The sequence below is a fragment of the Corythoichthys intestinalis genome, chromosome 22, assembly GCF_030265065.1.
Source record: "Corythoichthys intestinalis isolate RoL2023-P3 chromosome 22, ASM3026506v1, whole genome shotgun sequence".
Taxonomy (NCBI): Eukaryota; Metazoa; Chordata; class Actinopteri; order Syngnathiformes; family Syngnathidae; genus Corythoichthys; species Corythoichthys intestinalis.
Window position 1 is genome coordinate 31,428,978 of NC_080416.1, and position 20,164 is coordinate 31,449,141.

General features: G+C 37.3%; 1 protein-coding gene across 13 annotated transcripts in view; it reads left to right on the forward strand.

The window, feature by feature from the left end:
* Positions 1 to 20,164, forward strand: part of epb41a (erythrocyte membrane protein band 4.1a) — a 174,383-nt gene that overhangs the window by 67,322 nt on the left and 86,897 nt on the right. For 3 of the 13 annotated variants that reach the window (XM_057828657.1, XM_057828644.1, XM_057828645.1), the window contains exons 13-17: positions 91 to 165; positions 2,301 to 2,348; positions 6,780 to 6,842; positions 6,960 to 7,007; positions 15,076 to 15,246. In XM_057828657.1, the coding sequence (XP_057684640.1) occupies positions 91 to 165; positions 2,301 to 2,348; positions 6,780 to 6,842; positions 6,960 to 7,007; positions 15,076 to 15,246 (405 nt within the window). The remainder of the gene's footprint in view (positions 1 to 90; positions 166 to 2,300; positions 2,349 to 6,779; positions 6,843 to 6,959; positions 7,008 to 15,075; positions 15,247 to 20,164) is intronic. The other 10 variants (XM_057828647.1, XM_057828649.1, XM_057828648.1 and 7 more) reach the window with 9 other exon arrangements.

Consider the following 20,164-nt stretch of genomic DNA (forward strand, 5'->3'; position numbering starts at 1 on the left):
TTGCTAGGGGTTGTAGATTCATGAAAATTTTGCTATTTGTGCTCGACTCGATCTTGATACTGTATTTGTGAGCTGTGTCTGTACTACCAGACATTGGCCAGGAGAGAACGGAGACGTTCCCCCTCTGTGACCACTGCCAATGGGGAACGAGAGAAAAAGACTCAGGTTTGTTCACAGAATGCATGATCAGACTAAATAAAATTGATGAGTTTTACTTAAGGAGAAGAAAAAGAACAGTGTTACAGGATTGACTCACTGGCCTCTCCATTGGAAATAATCCTAGAATAAATCCTAGAACTGCCTTATCCAACATTTTTATTGATGCCATCCAAGGATTCGGGCACATTTAGCTTTCTTATTGGGCTTGCTTTTATTTGGCAGACATGTTCTACCATTTTGGTAACCTAATCTCGTGGTCACCGAGTTTTAGTGTGCAATGTTAGGTATTCTACTGCGTATTATGTTAAACTAATAATGGACCTATCGGACAACCACGCCCCAAAATCATAAAAGTCGGACACCTAGCCGTAGAGTTGCATAGGAATACGGTGTGGTCATGACTTAAAACATCTTATTTCTAACTTTGAAATAGCAAAAACCTGATGGTTTTATGCTGTCCGACACCAGGTACCCTAAAAGATTAGGGGATGAATTTTTTTTTTTGTTTTTTTGTGTGCCTTTTTCAAAGCCTAAAATAAGGCTTGCCATATGTGCGCTAAGGATAAGGGTCTGTCGTCGACCACATTAACAACTGAATGTTAAGACAGTCACCCAAGGACAAAAAAATTAGGTAACCCTATGGAAGCCTGTGTTTTATAACATATTTGGACATAATATCAATTTTAACAATCTTGAAAGATTCAAGTAATAGAAGTAAACAATTAAAACTGAAAAAACATCTTGACAACTTAAATCTTTTCTAAGTACTTCACAATACTCATCTGAAATCGCAACAAGTGACATCAGCTATGAACAAATGCTATGCTAGGATGCGACGATTTGGGTCAAACATTAACATACAGAACTTAAATGTCATGTCAGTGTCAATATGCAGGTTGTTTTAACAGGCTTAAACCAGAATTACATTCATTAAAAACCTATCTGTGCATTTTTCTCCCAGTTTCCAACTCCGTGCCAACGTAGTCAGGTACAAGCTTGCAATAGAAGAACCGATGTGATATTCAAAATAAAGCTTGTAAAGGAACAATTTGTATTTAGTAGTATGTAAATAATGAGCTATATGTATTCATTAAGACGTATTGTTAAATTATTCAAATAAATTTACAATGTATTTTTAGATCTCAACGACCTTTTCACATTATCTTCAGCCTGGTGTGAAGAGCGATCCACGGCAAACGCTAAACGGGAGGAGCCACGTAGCCTGACATAGACACTATCAGGAAGTGAAAAGCGGTCAGCATATTTACTATAGTCCAAAGCACCAATGCGTTTATTTTTCATTGTTGCACAAGAAAACAGCGACTTTTCCTATTTCAATGAGTAGGGGGAAATTATGATAGTTTTACTAGTTTCAGTGAGAAGGTGAATAGTTTTTTGTTGTTGTCGTGAAATACATTTCCACACAGACTCACATCGAGGTACCATTTAGCTTAGAAAGGAGAGGTATGAGAGTCATTTTTCAAGTGTCCCAGAGCTCGCGAAACTTCTCCATGAAAAAAAAAGTGGGTTCATCAAGGTTTCGTCAGCCGTGATTGCGTATATCCATCCACCGAAACAGCCTAATAGCACAGATATAAGTACGCCAGCCCCCCTTCTATTGGATGCGTTGTTGACATTAGCATGGCGGCACTTTGAAAATACAGCAAGGCTCTATTTTGGGCCCCACCTCTCGTCGCAAATTCATTCAAACTTCGCCGTTCCGCCCAAGTCCACCACTCCTTTTCGCTGAAAAGTCCGATCCAAAATACACAATGAATGGGTTGCCGCTGAACCCTTCACACTACGTAGGCTGCCACTAGTTTGAAACGGCCTTTAAAAATAAAATCTCATTTCCTAGGTGTGGCGGCTTTTATTTTGGTGTGGCGGTGCGCCACAATCTGTATAATGTAGGGGAAACCCTGTATTAATACCAATATATTTTTGAATTACTTTCTGTTATTTCTTTAGTATATATGTAAGAATATTTCATGTACCTAAAATTTTACACAATGTGTTTTTCAAATTTGAAAAGTGCCATGTTTGATCACTTGAAAGACTTGAGCATATATTCCTCTCAGTGTTTTTTTTCGCAATACCATAACACAAATGTAACTATTTTTTTTTCTCTGATGGGAGAGTAGCACTCTCCTCAGGACAAAACAAAAATGGAGATGATGCGCGTGAGGAAGGTTAGCATTTATCTGCTACCTTGCTTTTTATATGCTTGCGTCAGTTGCACTTTTTATTTTCTTGTTGTTCACAGTCAGACTGCTATGGCTGCCTTGTGTCTATCTACTATATCCATACCATATGGCTGACTTCATTTTTCAATTATTTTCTTATTCAATCATTAAGAGGAGTGAAAATGCTGTCCTTCAATTTCATGTGTATATTGCCGCACCCTTTCTGCACATAGATTTTCCCAAGTGAGTCACCACATTTAAAGGGAATGAGAGGAGCTGCAGCCAACATCGGATTTTTAGCCCATCCAGATTTAAACCTGATGGCTCTTTAGTACACTGAACAGTCACAAAGCACTGAAATTTGATTTTTGACAGACGGATTAAGACCACATACGGGAGGTGGTTTCATATCTGATATGGAGAAGAAACTTCACAGTCTGAACAGCACAGATGGATTTTGACTGTCCGCTCTATGCTGCTTGATGTCTTCATTATCACAGCAACTTGTCAAGTGTGTCAGATTTGTGGCCCAGTCTGAACAGGCCCAGATCAGATTTGGACATTTTCTAAAAATACAGTGGTACCTCGACATAAAGTGAGGAGCAGAAGTATTTGCACCCCTGGTAATTTTGCAAGTTCACCCAATTAGAAAATAGGTAGATGCCTGAAATTTCAACCATAGATGCATTTCCACTTATAGAGACATAATCTAAAAAAAAAAATCAGGAACTCACATTGTATGGTTTTTCAATAATTTATTTGTAATTTACTGGGGTTCATAAGTATTTTCACCCCTGCGAATCAACAATAATTATTACAATCAAAGACATGTCAGTCTACCTTAAAAAAGTCCACTTTTGCCCTTTATGAGTAACCAACCACCCACCCACCACCCGTTTGACCTCATTACTGTGACCTCCGCACCCCACAGTCAGTCATAATCCAACTGCTACCATGGGCAAGACCAGAGATATCGACTTCATAATATTTTGACAGGGTGTGGGGCCGATTAATAGGGGGCCTGCGCTGTTGGCGTGGTCGTCAAAGCTGACCAAGTCACAGACAAAGAGCTTTTTCTGCTGAAAATGCTTGTGAATATTTGGTTAAATCCCTGAATTCTATATGGATATGGATGTAAAACAGGCTCGATTCTTGGTTAAAAGCAAAAACAAACGCATTTATTTTACGTAAATATTGTGATCTATGATGCTAGTCAGTAAGCAAATACTGTATAGCGGACGCCTTATGAAAACAGAGCTTTTTCCGTTGAAAATTCTTGTGAATAAATGCTTAAATCCCTGAATTCTTTATAGATATGGACGTAAAGCAGTCTCGATTCTTGGTTAAAAGCAAAAAAAAACCAACATGCATTTAGCATTTATTTTACGTAAATATTGCGAACTATGATGTCAATGCCGTAGCAGCTAATTTCTCCCATTGATTTTTTTCACGTTTCAAAATGGTACAACAAATATAATAGTTACCTTGAATCCTCGAACAAATCACTCATGAGAAAATCCTTCCTGTTTGTATACGGTACAGCTTTCGTACATTTTTAACCTAGATCCAGCGTTGGATCACTGCATGTGTTTGAGAACTGCATCCGACTTCGACCGACTGAAGCGGAGTGTAGGATGGCCGCATACTTGAAGGCGTGGCGCAGTGTCTGGGGAATGTGTCCCAATCAATTTTGAAGTTTATGCCAGAGAGCTTTGAAAAGACACCAGAGAAAACATTGTTGAGCTCCACAAAGCTGGAAAAAGCTATGGGTCAATTGGAAAGCAGCTTGGTGAGACTAAATCAAAGCAGTTGCAGCAATTGTTCAAAAATGGAAAAGGCTTAATATGACTGATAATCTACCTCAGACTGGGGCTCCATGTAAAATCTCTCCTCTTGGGGATCACTCATGATAAGAAAAGTGAGGACTCAGCCTAGAACTACATGGCAGGAGCTGGTCAATGACCTGAAGAGAGCTGGATGCAATTTCAAAGGCTACAGTCAGAAGAAAACTACAGTGCAATGGTTTAAAATCATGCATTGCTCAGAAGGTTTCCTTGTTGAAGCCAGTACATTTGGAGGCCCATCTGAAGTTTGCCAGGGACCATCTGAATGATGCACAGGGGTCATGGAAAAAAATCATTTGGTCATATGAGACCAAAGCAGAACTTTTTGGTGCAAACTCGTCGGAGAGAGAGAACGAGAACCAAAAGTGGTATTTGCTGTGTGGTGAAATTGATTTTGCCATGTGGCATTTTTTTTTTGCCATGTCGCAAAATAGATTTTGCCTTGTGGCATTTCTTTTTTTTTTTGCCATTTCTTTGTGGCATTTGTTTTTTATGGCCATGTGACAAAAAATGCCACATGGCAAAATGCCTTTTGCCACATGGCAAAAATCAAATGCTACAAACCAAAATCCATTTTGGCCAAATGGCCAAAAAATGCCATGAACCAAAATCCATTTTACCACATATCAGAAAAAATGCCTTATGGCAAAATCCATTTTGTTACAAGGCAAAATCCATTTTGTCACATGGCAAAATCAATTCTGCCACATGGCAAAAAACTACTACAGGACAAAACAATGCCACATGGCAAAAAGCCATTTTGCCACATGTGAAAAAAAATCCCACATGGCAAAATCCATCTTAACACATTGCAAAAAAAAAAACAAAATGCCTCATGGCAAAATCCATTTTGACACATGGCAAAAAAAGGACACATGGCAAACTCCATTTTGCCACATTCCAGAAAAAATGCCATACGGCAAAATCCATTTTGTCACATGGCAAAATCCATTTTACCACTTACCAGAAAAAATGCCATATGGCAAAATCTATTTTGTCACATGGCAAAATCAATTTTGCCACAAGGCAAAATAATGACACATGGCAAAAAAATGCCACATGGCAAAATCCATTTTGCCACATGGCAAACAAAAAAAATCCACATGGCAAAAAAAATGCCACATGCCAAAATCCACTTTGACACATTGCAAAAAAATGCCACATGGCAAAATCCATTTTGACACATGTCAAAAAAAATGCCGCATGGCAAAATCCATTTTGACACATGGCAAAAATAAATCACACATAGCAAACTCCATTTTTCCACATAGCAAAAAAAAAAAAAATGCCACAATGCAAAAGCCATTTTGCCACGTGGCAAAAAAAAATGTTACGTGGCAAAATCCATTTAGCCACATTGCAAAATCAATTTTGCCACATGTAGAAAAAAAATGCCACATGGCAAAATCAGTTTTGCCACATGGCTAATACCACTTTTCGTTCTTGGCCCTGCTGACTCGTCGTGTTTGGAGGAAAAAGAAGGATGAGTACAATCCCAAGAACACCATCCCCACTGTGAAGTATGGGGGTGAAAACCTCATGCTTTGGGGCTGCTTTTCAGCAAAGGGGAAAGGATGACTGTACTGTATAAAGCAGAGGAGGAATATTGAAATGTATCGTCACATATTGAGCCACAACCTCCTTCCCTCAGTCAGAGACTTGAAGATGAATCGTGGCTGGATGACATGACAACATGACATTGATCCGAAGCATATAGCCAAGCTGAACAAGGAGTGGCTTCATAAAAAGCAAATTAAGGTTCTGGAGTGGCCTAGCCAGTCTCCAAAGCTCAATCCAATAGAAAATCTTTGGATGGAGCTGAAACTTTGTGTTTCTCAACGACAGCCCCAAAACCTAACAGACCAACAGAAGATTTGTTTGGAGGAATGGGCCAAAATCCCTGTTTCCATATGTGAAAATCTGGTGAAGAAAGCATCTTACCTCTGTAATTGCAAAAAAAGGCTTCTGCACTAAATATTAGCAATGATTTTCTCAGGGGTACAAATACTTATGAACCCCAGGAAATTACAAATAAATTCTTGAAAAATCATACAATGTGAGTTCTGGATTTTTTTTTTCAGATTATGTCTCTGTAAGTGAAAATGCATCTATGATTGAAATTTCAGACCTCTACCTATTTTCTAATAATTTTTAATTTTCTATTTGCAAATACTTCTGCTCCTCACTGTATGTAAATGGCAAGAAATAAACTGGTCTGGCCCACATGAGATATAACTGTAATGAAAGTGGCCTGCAAACTGAAATGAGTTTGACACCCCTGGTCTAAAATGCTGTAGCAGGCTTTGCATGCACGTTGTGTTTGTTACACGCACTTCCACTAATGCTGTCAGTGGATTTCTGCTTTGTTTTTTCATACACACAACTGGCGTGAAGCTGTGGGCATTTTCCCTTTGTTACAAATGTGTCTGCATCACACTCGCTGTGGTCTTGCAGCCTTTTTGTTTTTCACAGTTCATGATTCCCCCCCAAGTGACCATTGGATTCAATTGCAGACTGAGTGCAATTTTGCGATATTGTGAACGACTGTGAGACATTTTTCAATCAGATGTTCTGTTTTCCCCATTTTCTACAGAAACGAGCTAAGAAACTTGAGGGTGAAACAATTTATATCAGACATAGCAATTTAATGTTGGAGGTTTGTATGATCTTCACTTCTGATATGAATGTTGTGTTCATGTTTCTCTGCCTGCTTCATACTTTCTTTTATTTCTTTGACTCTTCTGTTTCTCTTTATCCATTGTATTGTTTTCAGCTTAACCCTAAAGGCTTGGCATGCACCATTTTCCTCTCTGACTCTAATGCAAGTAACTTCTCTTTGACATTGTCTCTTTCCTGTGTTGTTTTCATAAAATATTGTACATAGTATGACTGGGTGCGATTTATCTTTTGGTGACACTTTGAACCATCTAAGGGTTGAATTAGATTTGGTTTGGTCTTGAAAGACCACTGAGGTTTATCTACAATGGAACCTAGCTCCGCTAGGTTACATCAGTACTTGGGGTGGGAACCTATGGGTGATTCATGATACGATTTGCGGTACAAGGCTCACGATAACGATGGTCTCACCATATGGCGATTAAGCCTGTCGCGATATGCAATAAGTCAATTTATCACACTGTAAATAAAAATGAGGGTGGTAATTTTCCCGGCTGCGATTTATTGCCTCGTGCGTGTTGATTGAATATGAGACTCCAGTTCCTTTCACAGTTGTTTATTGGTCATCGACACACCTATTAAAGTTCAGACATACAAGATAAGGAAACATTGCTACATTGAGGCTAATGGAAAAAAGACAATGTACCCTAGCCTGCTATAAAACATTGGCAGTCTTCAGCAAAAAAATTTCGTTAAAAGGTGACACTTTGAACATGAAAACTCGCTAGTTTACAGCATTTGCACACTTGCAAAAAAAGAAAAAAAAATCTATTACTGACGCCACATGAATAACGAAAAAAGTTTTTTTTTTTAAAGGAGTGTAAAGCTTACAGCAAGCGGTTTAGCAAATGTACTTCCGATAAACTTTCAAAATAAAAGCACATCATGTTCAGATTTCTTGAGGTAACCTCACATACTTCAGATTCTGAACTCCGAATAGCATTAAAATTACGCCAATTATGAAAAATCTGATTAGCAATGAAAAATTTGTCTTCAAATTTGCAAAAATGTGCACTTTGCAAAACAAGATGGCAGTCGTTTTGGATCATATAAACACTTTTGATGGGCTCTAATTGGCCGAGAACAAAAATGGCATTGGGATTCTCACCTATTTCATATTCTGCACTAGCTTTCAAATGACTCATTATTCGTGCTGCAGCTATCGATTATTTAAGTAATCGATTACTCTATCGATTATTTAGTTCGAATAATTGAGTAATCGGATTACAAACATTCAATGTGTTGCAGAATAGATTTTTGGAGATGGATAACAAAGACACAACTATTTATGCTTGCAAAAACATTTATTTTGGCTTGCTCAGATTGCACTTTCAAAAGACCATTAAATGTGAATACAAAATAAAATACCTGATTGTTTCGTCAAACTATGTAGAATTGCACTTTCATGTCACAAGATCAATATTTATTTAAAATAAATTAAAATACCTGAGCCATAGACTTCATAATGTGTTGACGGGACACGGAAAGCGGGCCAATTCATATGGGGGCCGTCAAAGTTGACTGAGTGGAAACACAGACAAAGAGCTTTTTCTGTTGAAAATTCTTGTGAATAAATGCTTAAAATCCCTGAATCCTTCATAGATGTACAGTGTATCACAAAAGTGAGTACACCCCTCGCATTTCTGGAGATATTTAAGTATATCTTTTCATGGGACAACACTGAGAAAATGACACTTTGACACAATGAAAAGTAGTTTGTATGCAGCTTATATACAGTGCCTTGCAAAAGTATTCGGCCCCCTTGAATCTTGCAACCTTTCGCCACATTTCAGGCTTCAAACATAAAGATATGAAATTTAATTTTTTTGTCAAGAATCAACAACAAGTGGGACACAATCGTGAAGTAGAACAACATTTATTGGATAATTTAGACTTTTTTAACAAATAAAAAACTGAAAAGTGGGGCGTGCAATATTATTCGGTACCTTTACTTTCAGTGCAGCAAACTCACGCCAGAAGTTCAGTGAGGATCTCTGAATGATCCAATGTTGTCCTAAATGACCGATGATGATAAATAGAATACAAATGTGTGTAATCAAGTCTCCGTATAAATGCACCTGCTCTGTGATAGTCTCAGGGTTCTGTTTAAAGTGCAGAGAGCATTATGAAAACCAAGGAACACACCAGGCAGGTCCGAGATACTGTTGTGGAGAAGTTTAAAGCCGGATTTGGATTCAAAAAGATTTCCCAAGCTTTAAACATCTCAAGGAGCACTGTGCAAGCCATCATATTGAAATGGAAGGAGCATCAGACCACTGCAAATCTACCAAGACCCGGCCGTCTTTCCAAACTTTCTTCTCAAACAAGGAGAAAAGTGATCAGAGATGCAGCCAAGAGGCCCATGATCACTCTGGATGAACTGCAGAGATCTACAGCTGAGGTGGGAGAGTCTGTCCATAGGACAACAATCAGTCGTACACTGCACAAATCTGGCCTTTATGGAAGAGTGGCAAGAAGAAAGCCATTTCTCAAAGATATCCATAAAAAGTCTTGTTTAAAGTTTGCCACAAGCAACCTGGGAGACACACCAAACATGTGGAAGAAGGTGCTCTGGTCAGATGAAACCAAAATTGAACTTTTTGGCCACAATGCAAAACGATATGTTTGGCGTAAAAGCAACACAGCTCATCACCCTGAACACACCATCCCCACTGTCAAACGTGGTGGTGGCAGCATCATGGTTTGGGCCTGCTTTACTTCAGCAGGGACAGGGAAGATGGTTAAAACTGACGGGAAGATGGATGCAGCCAAATGTAGGAACATTCTGGAAGAAAACCTGTTGGTGTTCTGCAGAAGACCTGAGACTGGGACGGAGATTTATCTTCCAACAGGACAATGATCCAAAACATAAAGCCAAATCTACAATGGAATGGTTCAAAAATAAACGTATCCAGGTGTTAGAATGGCCAAGTCAAAGTCCAGACCTGAATCCAATCGAGAATCTGTGGAAAGAGCTGAAGACTGCTGTTCACAAACACTCTCCATCCAACCTCACTGAGCTCGAGCTGTTTTGCAAGGAAGAATGGGAAAGAATGTCAGTCTCTCGATGTGCAAAACTGATAGAAACATACCCCAAGCGACTTGCAGCTGTAATTGGAGCAAAAGGTGGCACTACAAAGTATTAACGCAAGGGGGCCGAATAATATTGCACGCCCCACTTTTCAGTTTTTTATTTGTTAAAAAAGTTTAAATTATCCAATAAATTTTGTTCCACTTCACGATTGTGTCCCACTTGTTGTAGATTCTTGACAAAAAATTAAGATTTTACATCTTTATGTTTGAAGCCTGAAATGTGGCGAAAGGTTGCAAGGTTCAAGGGGGCCGAATACTTTTGCAAAGCACTGTAAGCGAGTTAATTTATTTTCCCCTCAAAATAACTCAAAATATAGCCAGTAATATCTAAACCCCTGGCAACAAAAGTCAGTGCACCCGTTAAAAACTACGTACATCCCTAAATGTCCAAATTGAGTACTGCTTGTCATTTTCCCTCCAAAATGTCATATAACGAGTGGACATGTAACGAGTCACACGAGTCACAGAAACTACGTACATCCCTACATGTCCAAATTGAGTACTGCTTGTCATTTTCCCTCCAAAATGTCATGTGACTCGTTACATGACATTTTGGAGGGAAAATGACAAGCAGTACTCAATTTGGACATGTAGGGATGTACATATTTACTAAAGGGTGTACTCACTTTTGTTGCCAGGGGTTTAGATATTACTGTCTATATTTTGAGTTATTTTGAGGGAAAAATAAATTAACTCTATTATATAAGCTGCACACAGACTACTTTTCATTGTGTCAAAGTGTCATTTTGTCAGTGTTGTCCCATGAAAACATATACTTAAATATCTGCAGAAAGGCGAGGGGTGTACTCACTTTTGTGATACACAGTAGATGTAAAACAGTCTCAATTCTTGGTTAAAAGCAAAAATAAAATAAAAAAACGTGCAGGTGGCATTTATTTTATGCAAATATTGTGAACTATGAGGATAGTCAGTAAGGAAATTAGCAGCCGCCATATGTAAACAAAGATTTTTTTTTGTTGAAAATTCTTGTAAATAAATGCTTCAATCCCTGAATTCTTTATAGATATGGACATAAAACAGTCTCGATTCTTGGTTGAAAGCAAGAAAAACGTGCAGGTAGCATTTATTTTACGTATATATTGCGAACTATGAGGCTAGTCAGTAAGGAAATTACCCGCCGCAAGAGCGTAAAGCAAGAGCTTTTTCCGCTGAAAATTCTTGTGAATAAATGCTTAAATCCCTGAATTCTTTATCAAGATGGACGTAAAAGAGTCTCGATTCTTGGTGAAAAGCAAAAAAAACGTGCAGGTATCATTTATTTTACGTAAATATTGCAAAGTATAATGCCAATGCTGTAGCGGCTAATTTCTCCCATTGATTTTAATCACAACGTTTCAAAATGCATGCATGGTACGAAAATATAATAATTACCTTGAATCCTCGTTCAGATCACTCCTGAGGCAATCCTTCCTGTTTGTATGCAGTACAGCTTTCGTAGTTTTTCAACATAAATCTGGCTTGAGATCGCTTCATGTGACTGACTGCTACTAAATAAAGCGGAGTGTTAGACGGCCCCCTTCGGGAAGACGTGACGTAGTGAATGGGGAATGTTTCATATCAATATATTATGAAGTTCATGCCGGAGCCTTGCGTCAAACGGTACAAAAAATATATGAATGAGGATCTAAGTACAACAAAAGAACAATTGGCTAACTTGCAATACAAAAGTCCGCTAGCTTAAATGCTACAAAATGCTAAAGTTTTTATTCAAAGCTCTTAACAAATAATTCAAACACATCTTCCCACCAAAAAAAAAATGCTAAATATACCTCTAAACTAAATTACGAATGATTGAATAAATATATTAGCTCAAACGAAAACTTAACAGGGAGCAGCTGGATTCAGCCATGTTAGACATGTTATGTCATAGTCACTGTTGCCACTAGAAGGCAGTGTATCCAGCCAAATAAATAAAACTAAAAAGAACACTTTCGAAAGAGATCATTACAATGCTAATTAAAAGAATCATCGAAGAAAAAAAATAGATTTGAAACTTTTTTCTAATGGAATTATTCAATCAAATCAATTAATTGTTGCAGCACTACATTGTGTGTGGATATATTTTCAATATAGTTTATTTTATTTAGGACTAACGATTGATTGAATTTTTATCGGGATGTTTTTTCACGACATTAGTGGCTGAATCGGTTTTAAAAAAAAATGGCAATAATATCGCATATCGGAAATAATCTATGAGACAATATATCGCCTACTAAAAATTTTTTGTCGCGACAGGCCTAGTGGCGATACAACAATTATTGATACACGGTTCCGGAAATAATTTCTCCGAAATTCTACAATACAACTTATAAACGAATAAGCAAGCTACAGTATTTCCATCATTCGGCTGTGAGTTTAAATAAGTACCGTATGTCACTAATGGACGTCCATTTGATTTGAAGTGGAAAGCTGGCATTTGCTGCCACCCTCCCACTTCCATTTCTAGCACCATCAATCACAGCCAGTTAGCTAACATGGACACTTACTCTCATTGAAGATTTAGGTAGCAACCTATTGGTTCCTTTTTATTTTTAAACAGTGACACATTTTTAAAACAATGCAATGGGCTACAAATTATCGCGATACATCACCTTTTCGAAATATTGTCACGTCCCAAATCAGTATATTGAAATATTTTTTTTGACATAATTGATTAGCAATCTTTCTTAAAGTGGACTAATGTGATCTGCTCTCCAGTCATACTGTGTATGGTATACTGTATGTCAGTGAATAGATTTGAACACAGCTGTCATTTTGTCAGCCAAAACTAAACATTATATTTGTACCGACAGTTGTTTTGTCTATATAGTTGAATAGCGCTTGTATTTTCTGTCATTCACCGTGTAAGTTGTCATCTCATTGTGGCTGGTGAGTGGACATTTTTTCCTGCTGGAATTGATATCTTGTCATGCACGCCGAGCTTTAATGGAACATAGATCACTCAAATGTTTCCTGCGCTCATGAGCTGCTTTTGTAACGGCTGTTAACTCGGAATGTCTTCAAGATAATTGAGTTTCTATTTGATTTGGATGACCAGGCTCATAATGACCTCTCTTAATTTAGTCTGGTGTTCATCCATCCAGTCAGCATGTTGTTGAGAAAAGGTAGCTTCGCGACATGTTGATATGCTTTAGGTTTCAACAGGACAAAAAATCTGGTCAAGTAAATGCAAAATTTAACTTCTTAAAATAGTTAATTTAGGAATTTGTAAACATTAACATGAATTAAACACCCTTAAATTGTAAGAAATGTATTCAGTTGTATAAAAAAAAGTATCTGAACCTTTTGAAATTCCTCACATTTCTGCATAAAATCACCATCAAATGTGATCTAATCTTTGTCAAAATTACACAGATGAAAAAACAGTGTCTGCTCTAACTAAAACCACCCAAACATTTATACATTTTTATATTTTAATAAGGATAGCATGCAAACAATGTCAGAAGGGGGAAAAATAAGTAAATGAACCCTCTGCCTAGGGAAACTTATAGAGCAATTGAAACCAATTTTTACCCCCAAAAAATTGAGTCAGGTGAGTGCCACTGATGAGGGGTTTAAAGCTGCCCTGCCCACAATAAAACACACACCCGGTAAGAAGTGTCTTGATGAGAAGCATTGTCTGATATGCATCAAGGCTCGGTCAAAAGAGCTGTCTGAAGACCTGCGATCAAGGATTGTTGATTTGTACAAAGCTGGGATAGGATACAAAACCATCTCTAAAAGTCTGGATGTTCATCAGTCGACAGTCAGAGAAGTTGTTTACAAATGGAGAGAGTTTGGCACTGTTGCTTCTCTCCCAAGGAGTGGCGTTCCACCAAAGATGATGCCAAGAGTTCGGCACAGAATACTCTGAAAGGTAAAAAAGAACCAGAGAGTGTCTGCTAAAGACTTACAGAAATCGCTGACAGAGTCTAATATCTCTGTGCACACATTAACTATATGTAAAACTATGCCCAAGAATGGTGTTCGTGGAAGGACTCCACGGAGGAAGCCACAGCTGTCAAAAAAAAAAAAACATTGTTTAATGTTCACAAAAAGGCACTTGGACGCTCCACAGAAGTTTTGGCAAATATTTTTTGGACTGATAAAACCAAAGTTGAATTGTTTGGGAGTAATACACAATGTCATTTGTGGAGGAAAAATGGAACAGCTCACCAACATCAACACCTCATCCCCACCGTGAAGCATAGTGGAGGGAGCATCATGATTTGGGGCTGTTTTGCTACCTCAAGGACTGGAAAACTTCACTAATGGAATAATAAATTCTAAAGTTTATCAGGATGTTTTGCAGGAAAACCTGTGGCTGTCTGTCAGACGGTTGAAGCTAAAAAGAGGATAGATGCTGCAACAAGACAGTGATCCAAAACACAGAAGTAAATCAACTTCAAAATGTTTTCAGAAGAACAAAATACACGTTCTGGAGTGGCCAAGTCAAAGTCCAGACTTGAAACCCATTGAGATGCAGTGGCACGACCTAAAGATAGCGATTCATTCCAGACATGCCAGGAATCTGACTGAACTACAGCAGTTTTGGAGAGAAGAATGGACCAAGATTAGTCTGAACGATGTGCCAAACTGATCTTCAGCTACAGGGGGCATATGGTTGAAGTTATTGCTGCCAAGGGTGGGCCACAAATATTAAATGTGATGGTTCACTTACCTATTTTTCCCCCTTCTGTCATTGTTTGCATACTATCCTCATTAAAATATAAAAACTTATAAATGTTAGGGTGCTTTTAGTTAAAGCAGACACTTTTTTTCATCTGTGTGATTTTGACAAAGATCACATGTGATATTGATTTTATGCAGAGATGTGAGAAATTACAAATGGTTCAGATACTTGTTTATACCACTGTACATACTACACAATACAAAAACATTAATTTACATTTTGTGATTGAAAAAATAGACTCACCTGCATGCAATAGCATGCATGCAGTAATTTGTGAGCACCATGCAAGATGCGCATTTCAAATTTTTTTGCATGAAATCCAGCTGTTTGAAACAAGGATTACATTGCAATAAGTTTTATTGCAATAACTTTTGTTTGATCAACTTTGACAAATATCTGTTTAAAATACTGTCTGCTCTCTATTAAGGATGTGGATAAGACTCAGACCGAGATCATGCGTCACCACACCAGTATCAGTGAGCTAAAGAGGAGCTTCATGGAGTCTGTACCAGAACCTCGCCCCAGTGAGTGGGACAAGCGTCTTTCCACCAACTCGCCTTTCCGCACAGCAAGCATCAATGGCCAACTGCAACCAGCGGTGAGTCTGGCTGGATCTAATGTTGCTTGACTGTCTCCTTGGTGTCAGACATCCTTTTGAATGCAAAAATATTTTAAATGTACTTTTATTTGCAATTTATATTATTATTATTATATTATGCTGTATATTAGAAAAGCACATACACTGAAGCTAATGTGAATTGGACAAAATTCACACTATTCAGAAGTTATATGTGACACTATTTGACATAACTAGTATTGGATCATTAGCATTTGCAGTTCTCACATGCAGCAAATTTGGGGTAGAAGTTTATATCATCAATAACTCAAAAGTTGTCCTTTTATTTACGTATGTATTTTTTTTTTAATTATAAGTATTATTTTTATCCAACAATACCTTAATTTAGGGAACGCACCTGTACTGACTATTTGAAAAATATCAGGCTAAACCTCTGCGACAGAGATGCTACATTCAGTTGCTAATTAAATTAATTTAAACTTAAACATATTTACCGAACACCATGTTTTGACTAGGTAGGCTTTTAAAGTCACCACTATTGACCACATGTTAGGGCTGGGCGATTTTGTAATCAAAATTTTACATAGGAAAAAAAAAACGTTTCGTTCAATGGCGGTGGTCAGCTGCTGAAATTTTAAACAAACATAACATGGTGCTGATGGAAATTGACTGAGATTTGAACAGTCCCTCTAACAAGAGTCCAAAGTTTCAAAGCAGTTAATGTAATACTATGCACACATATCAAAGAAAATTGCACAAAATGATCATGAAAATACAAAACATTTTATTTTTTGGAGTGCTAATGCTTGTATTCAATAGAAAACGGCATAAAAATGCAAACCAAAATTGAGAGACAACAAGAACCAAAAGTGGCATTTGCCATGTGGCACAATGGATTTTGCCATCTGGCATTTTTTTGCCATGTGGCAAGATGGATTTAGCCATGTGGCATTTTTTTTGCCACGTGGCAAAATGGATTTTGCCATGTGGCATTTTTTCTTTGCCATATGGCTTTTTTTTTTTTTTTTTTTTTTTGCTATGTGGCAAAATTTTTGACATGTGGCAATATTTTGGGTATGTGGCAAAATGGATTTGATTTGTGGCATTTTTGGGGGGGGGTTATATGGCATTTTTGGGGGTATGTGGCAGTTTTGCAGGCCATGCAGGTCCATGCCATTGACCATGCACGTCCAAATTTTCATTTTATTTTAAATGGCAGAAAAACATGTGTGGCTGTAATTTTTGGCCATCCACTTACCATTACAGCGCAATGACATTCAACGTACACCCAAGTCAGGCTATGCCATTGACCACTGTGCACGTCCATATTGTATTTATTATTCATTTTAAATGTCAGAAAAACATGTGTGGCTGCGATTTTTGACCATGAATGGAAAATTTAGACGTGCATGGCCGTCAATGGCATGGACATGCATGGCCTGCAAAACTGCCATATACCCCCCCCAAAAAATTCCACATACCGGTACCAAAAAAATGCCACATGTCAAAATTCATTTTGCCACACGGCAAAATCCATTTTGCCACATGGCAAAAAAAATGCCACATGGCAAAATCCATTTTTCCACATGGCAGTGTTGTTTTTGGTAGCCCTTTTTAGTCTTAGTCTTTTGGACGAGAATACTTATTAGTCATAGTCACTTCAAAATGTTTTCCTCTTCGTCTAATTTTAGTCGACGGAATCTCATGCAAATTTCGTCTGGTTTCGTCGACAGCTGCTCAAAATGTTTTCGTCTGTAAAATTAAAACGTTTTAGTCCAAAAATAAGGTTTCTAACGATTTCGAATGAACATAGACGGATGAGCACATATTGAAATGTCAACAAGGACAACGCCAAGCTGACGTACTCCACATATAATATGAAAATGTGTGAACATATTACAGAAACGATGTCGCATTTTCGTCTCGTCGTTGTTTCGTATAAGCATGCCCATCATTTGAGCATCCAGTGGTATTAGCGATAATTTCAACCAGACGCTTCTGTAGCTGCAGATCAGTCTGGCACATTGATCAGGACTAATCTTCGCCCATTCTTCTCTACAAAAGCTGTGCTAGTTCAGTCAGATTCCTCATGTCATGAGTCATGGCACAGCATCTCAAACAAAAATATGAGCAGTTACTCACAATATTACTCATTACTTGAGTATTTTTTTTCACCAAATACTTTTTTACTTGTACTGCAATACATTTTTGCATGACTACTTTTACTTGAGTAATATTATTTTGAAGCAATGCTACTCTTACTTGAGTAATTTTTTGGGCGACTCTACACACCTGACTACTAGTAGAATAAAAAAAAAATAGAAAACCCAATTTAAAACTAAAAATGTGAAGAAAAAAAAATCTAAATCGGATGATATGAGGAATAAATTTGCGATTTATATATTTTTTGGGACAGATCGCCCAGCCCCTACCACATGTCTATATTTTACTCTGACGTGTGCAAGTAACAATTCAAACAACAATTACAGTAATAGGTTTTTACATTAACTTTCTCTGCTGGTGATTAATTCTGTCAAAACATTGTGTACATATTTGCATTTGAAATGTTTAAAATTTTATTTTTACAGTTGCATGTAGGCATGTGAAGTATCGAGGACCAAATGGGATAATGAAATATATAAATACATATTTTAATAAATACTTAAATGTGTCATTAATTTATTAAAATGGGAATTAAATGAATAAAAGTGTCATTAATTCAAGTGCTGCAACATGTGTCCTTGACATAATTCATTAAATAATGAAATGATTATATCAATTTTTACATTAAATAAGCTGGCATTTCAATGAATTAATGACAAATTTAAGTATTTATTTAAAGATGTATTTATGTATTTCATTCTGTCCTATTTGGTCCTCCATAGTGAAGGGCGAGAGCATAAAGCAAAAATATTAAAAAGCTGTCACCCATGGTTCATTTGGAAGAATTCTTATTAACTATACACCGGTGTTCCACTCGATGGCGCTGTTGGCTTCTGTCATTTTTATGCTTCTGCATGAGTAACCGCAATCACAAGGGTGCTATAGTGTTTCTTTTATTTTTGTTGTTTCATGTTTGCTGATGTGACGATGGCGTGCGTGTGCAAGCGGAGGATGTGCACAGTTGTACCACACCAGCTACAGTATACAAAAAGTAGCCGTGTGCTTCATCTGAGTGAAAAGATGCATCGCAATCCATTGTTTCTGGCCCAGGCTGCAAAAGGTCCAAACAGCCAAACCCAGCATGGCGCCACAAGGCCACGGTTTACTAGTGAGAATGACATCCCATGCATAACATCACCACAATGCGCTTGGCTGCCAAAATTAAAGAATTCAGTATGTAAGAGGAGTTTCAGGTGCATCCTTTATAATTAGAATATGGTGTAAAAGTTCATGAGTTTTTTCTCATTCATTTCAGAAAGTCACAGATATAGATTATACTAAAACAATTCATAAAAATTCATATATTTCAAGCCTTCCATGCGTCCCTAATTGTCTCGTCCACTTGTATGCGTTTTAGACCTCCGTGAAGTTGACTCCCCGTCAGATTCAAATTAATATAAAAAAAAAGATGTCAATCGTTTGTGCTACGTTTGTGCTGTTAAAAGTATCCTTTCCTTCAAAAAGCACAATTGCCTTGTTTGATGTCTGTAAAGCTAAACAACTTCATGTTCAGTGAGGACAGAACATGTCATATTAATAAAGTACAGTTAAACAAACAAACAACAACAAAAAAGATACTGTGAGATTAAAAAAAAAAAAACGACAAAAAAAATGACTGGAGACAAAATGGCGGACGAGACTCCGGCATCGTAAAGTCAAAATCGTCTAAGTCGAGTACGTCGTAACCCGGGGACTACCTCTATATAATTTCGAATGATGATGTCACGCAGCCCCCCATCTAGAGCTGCAATGATTAATCGATAAACTTTGATTAGAAAAAAAGCTTTGTATCAAATTTTGCTGCTTTGAGGATTTTTTTCAATTAGAGTGGCATTGTAATGGTTTGTTTTGAAAGTGTTTAATTAATTCTAATGAATATTCAGCTCTCTAGTGCAAACAGTGAATATGACATAACTCATCTAACATGGCTTGATCCAGCTGCTCCTTGTTAAGACCAACATAAGGTTTTAAGTTTTAATTTGAGCTAATAGGTCGTTCATGCATTCATCATTTAGTTTTTTGTTCTGTGGGAATTGTTGATCCATTCGTAATTTAGTTTTTTTTTTGTGTGTGTGGGAATATGTGTTTGAACGTTTGTTAAGACCTTTGTAAAAAAGAGAATTTTTTAGCATTTAAGCTAGTGGACTTTTGCTATGCAAGTTAGCCAATTGTTCTTTTGTTATACTTAGATCTGCATTTATTTATTTATTTATTTATTTATGTACCATTTGGGACTAAGCTCAGGTATTTTAATTTAGTTTTAAATGCTTTTATTGCTCTTGTAAAAATGGAAGTGCAATTGTACATCATTTGAAAGAGCACTCAGGTATTTCATTTTGTATTTGCATTTTATGCTCAAATGAAAGTGCAATCTTGGCAAGCCAAAATAAATATTATTGCAAGCATAAAAACTCTCTCTCCTAAAATGTATTCTGCAACGCATAAAATGTACATAATCTGATTACTCGATTATTCAGACTAACTAATCAATAGATTAATCGATTACTTTAATAATCGATAGCTGCAGCTCTACCCGCATCTACAGCGAAACTGAACCACAACGGTGCCATTCGTTTGTGCAAGGTTTGTGCTCGTTTGTGCTGTAAAAAAAAAGTGTTTGTGCTGCTATCGTTTTTTTAGACATTGAGATATTACTTTCAAGTAATGACGTCAATCGAAGCTTCTCTGTTGTGGTTGACGGAGCGTACTAACGGTCTCAATGTGTCCAAACAACTAGCGCTAACATAGCAAAAACGAATGACACCACTACCATTCC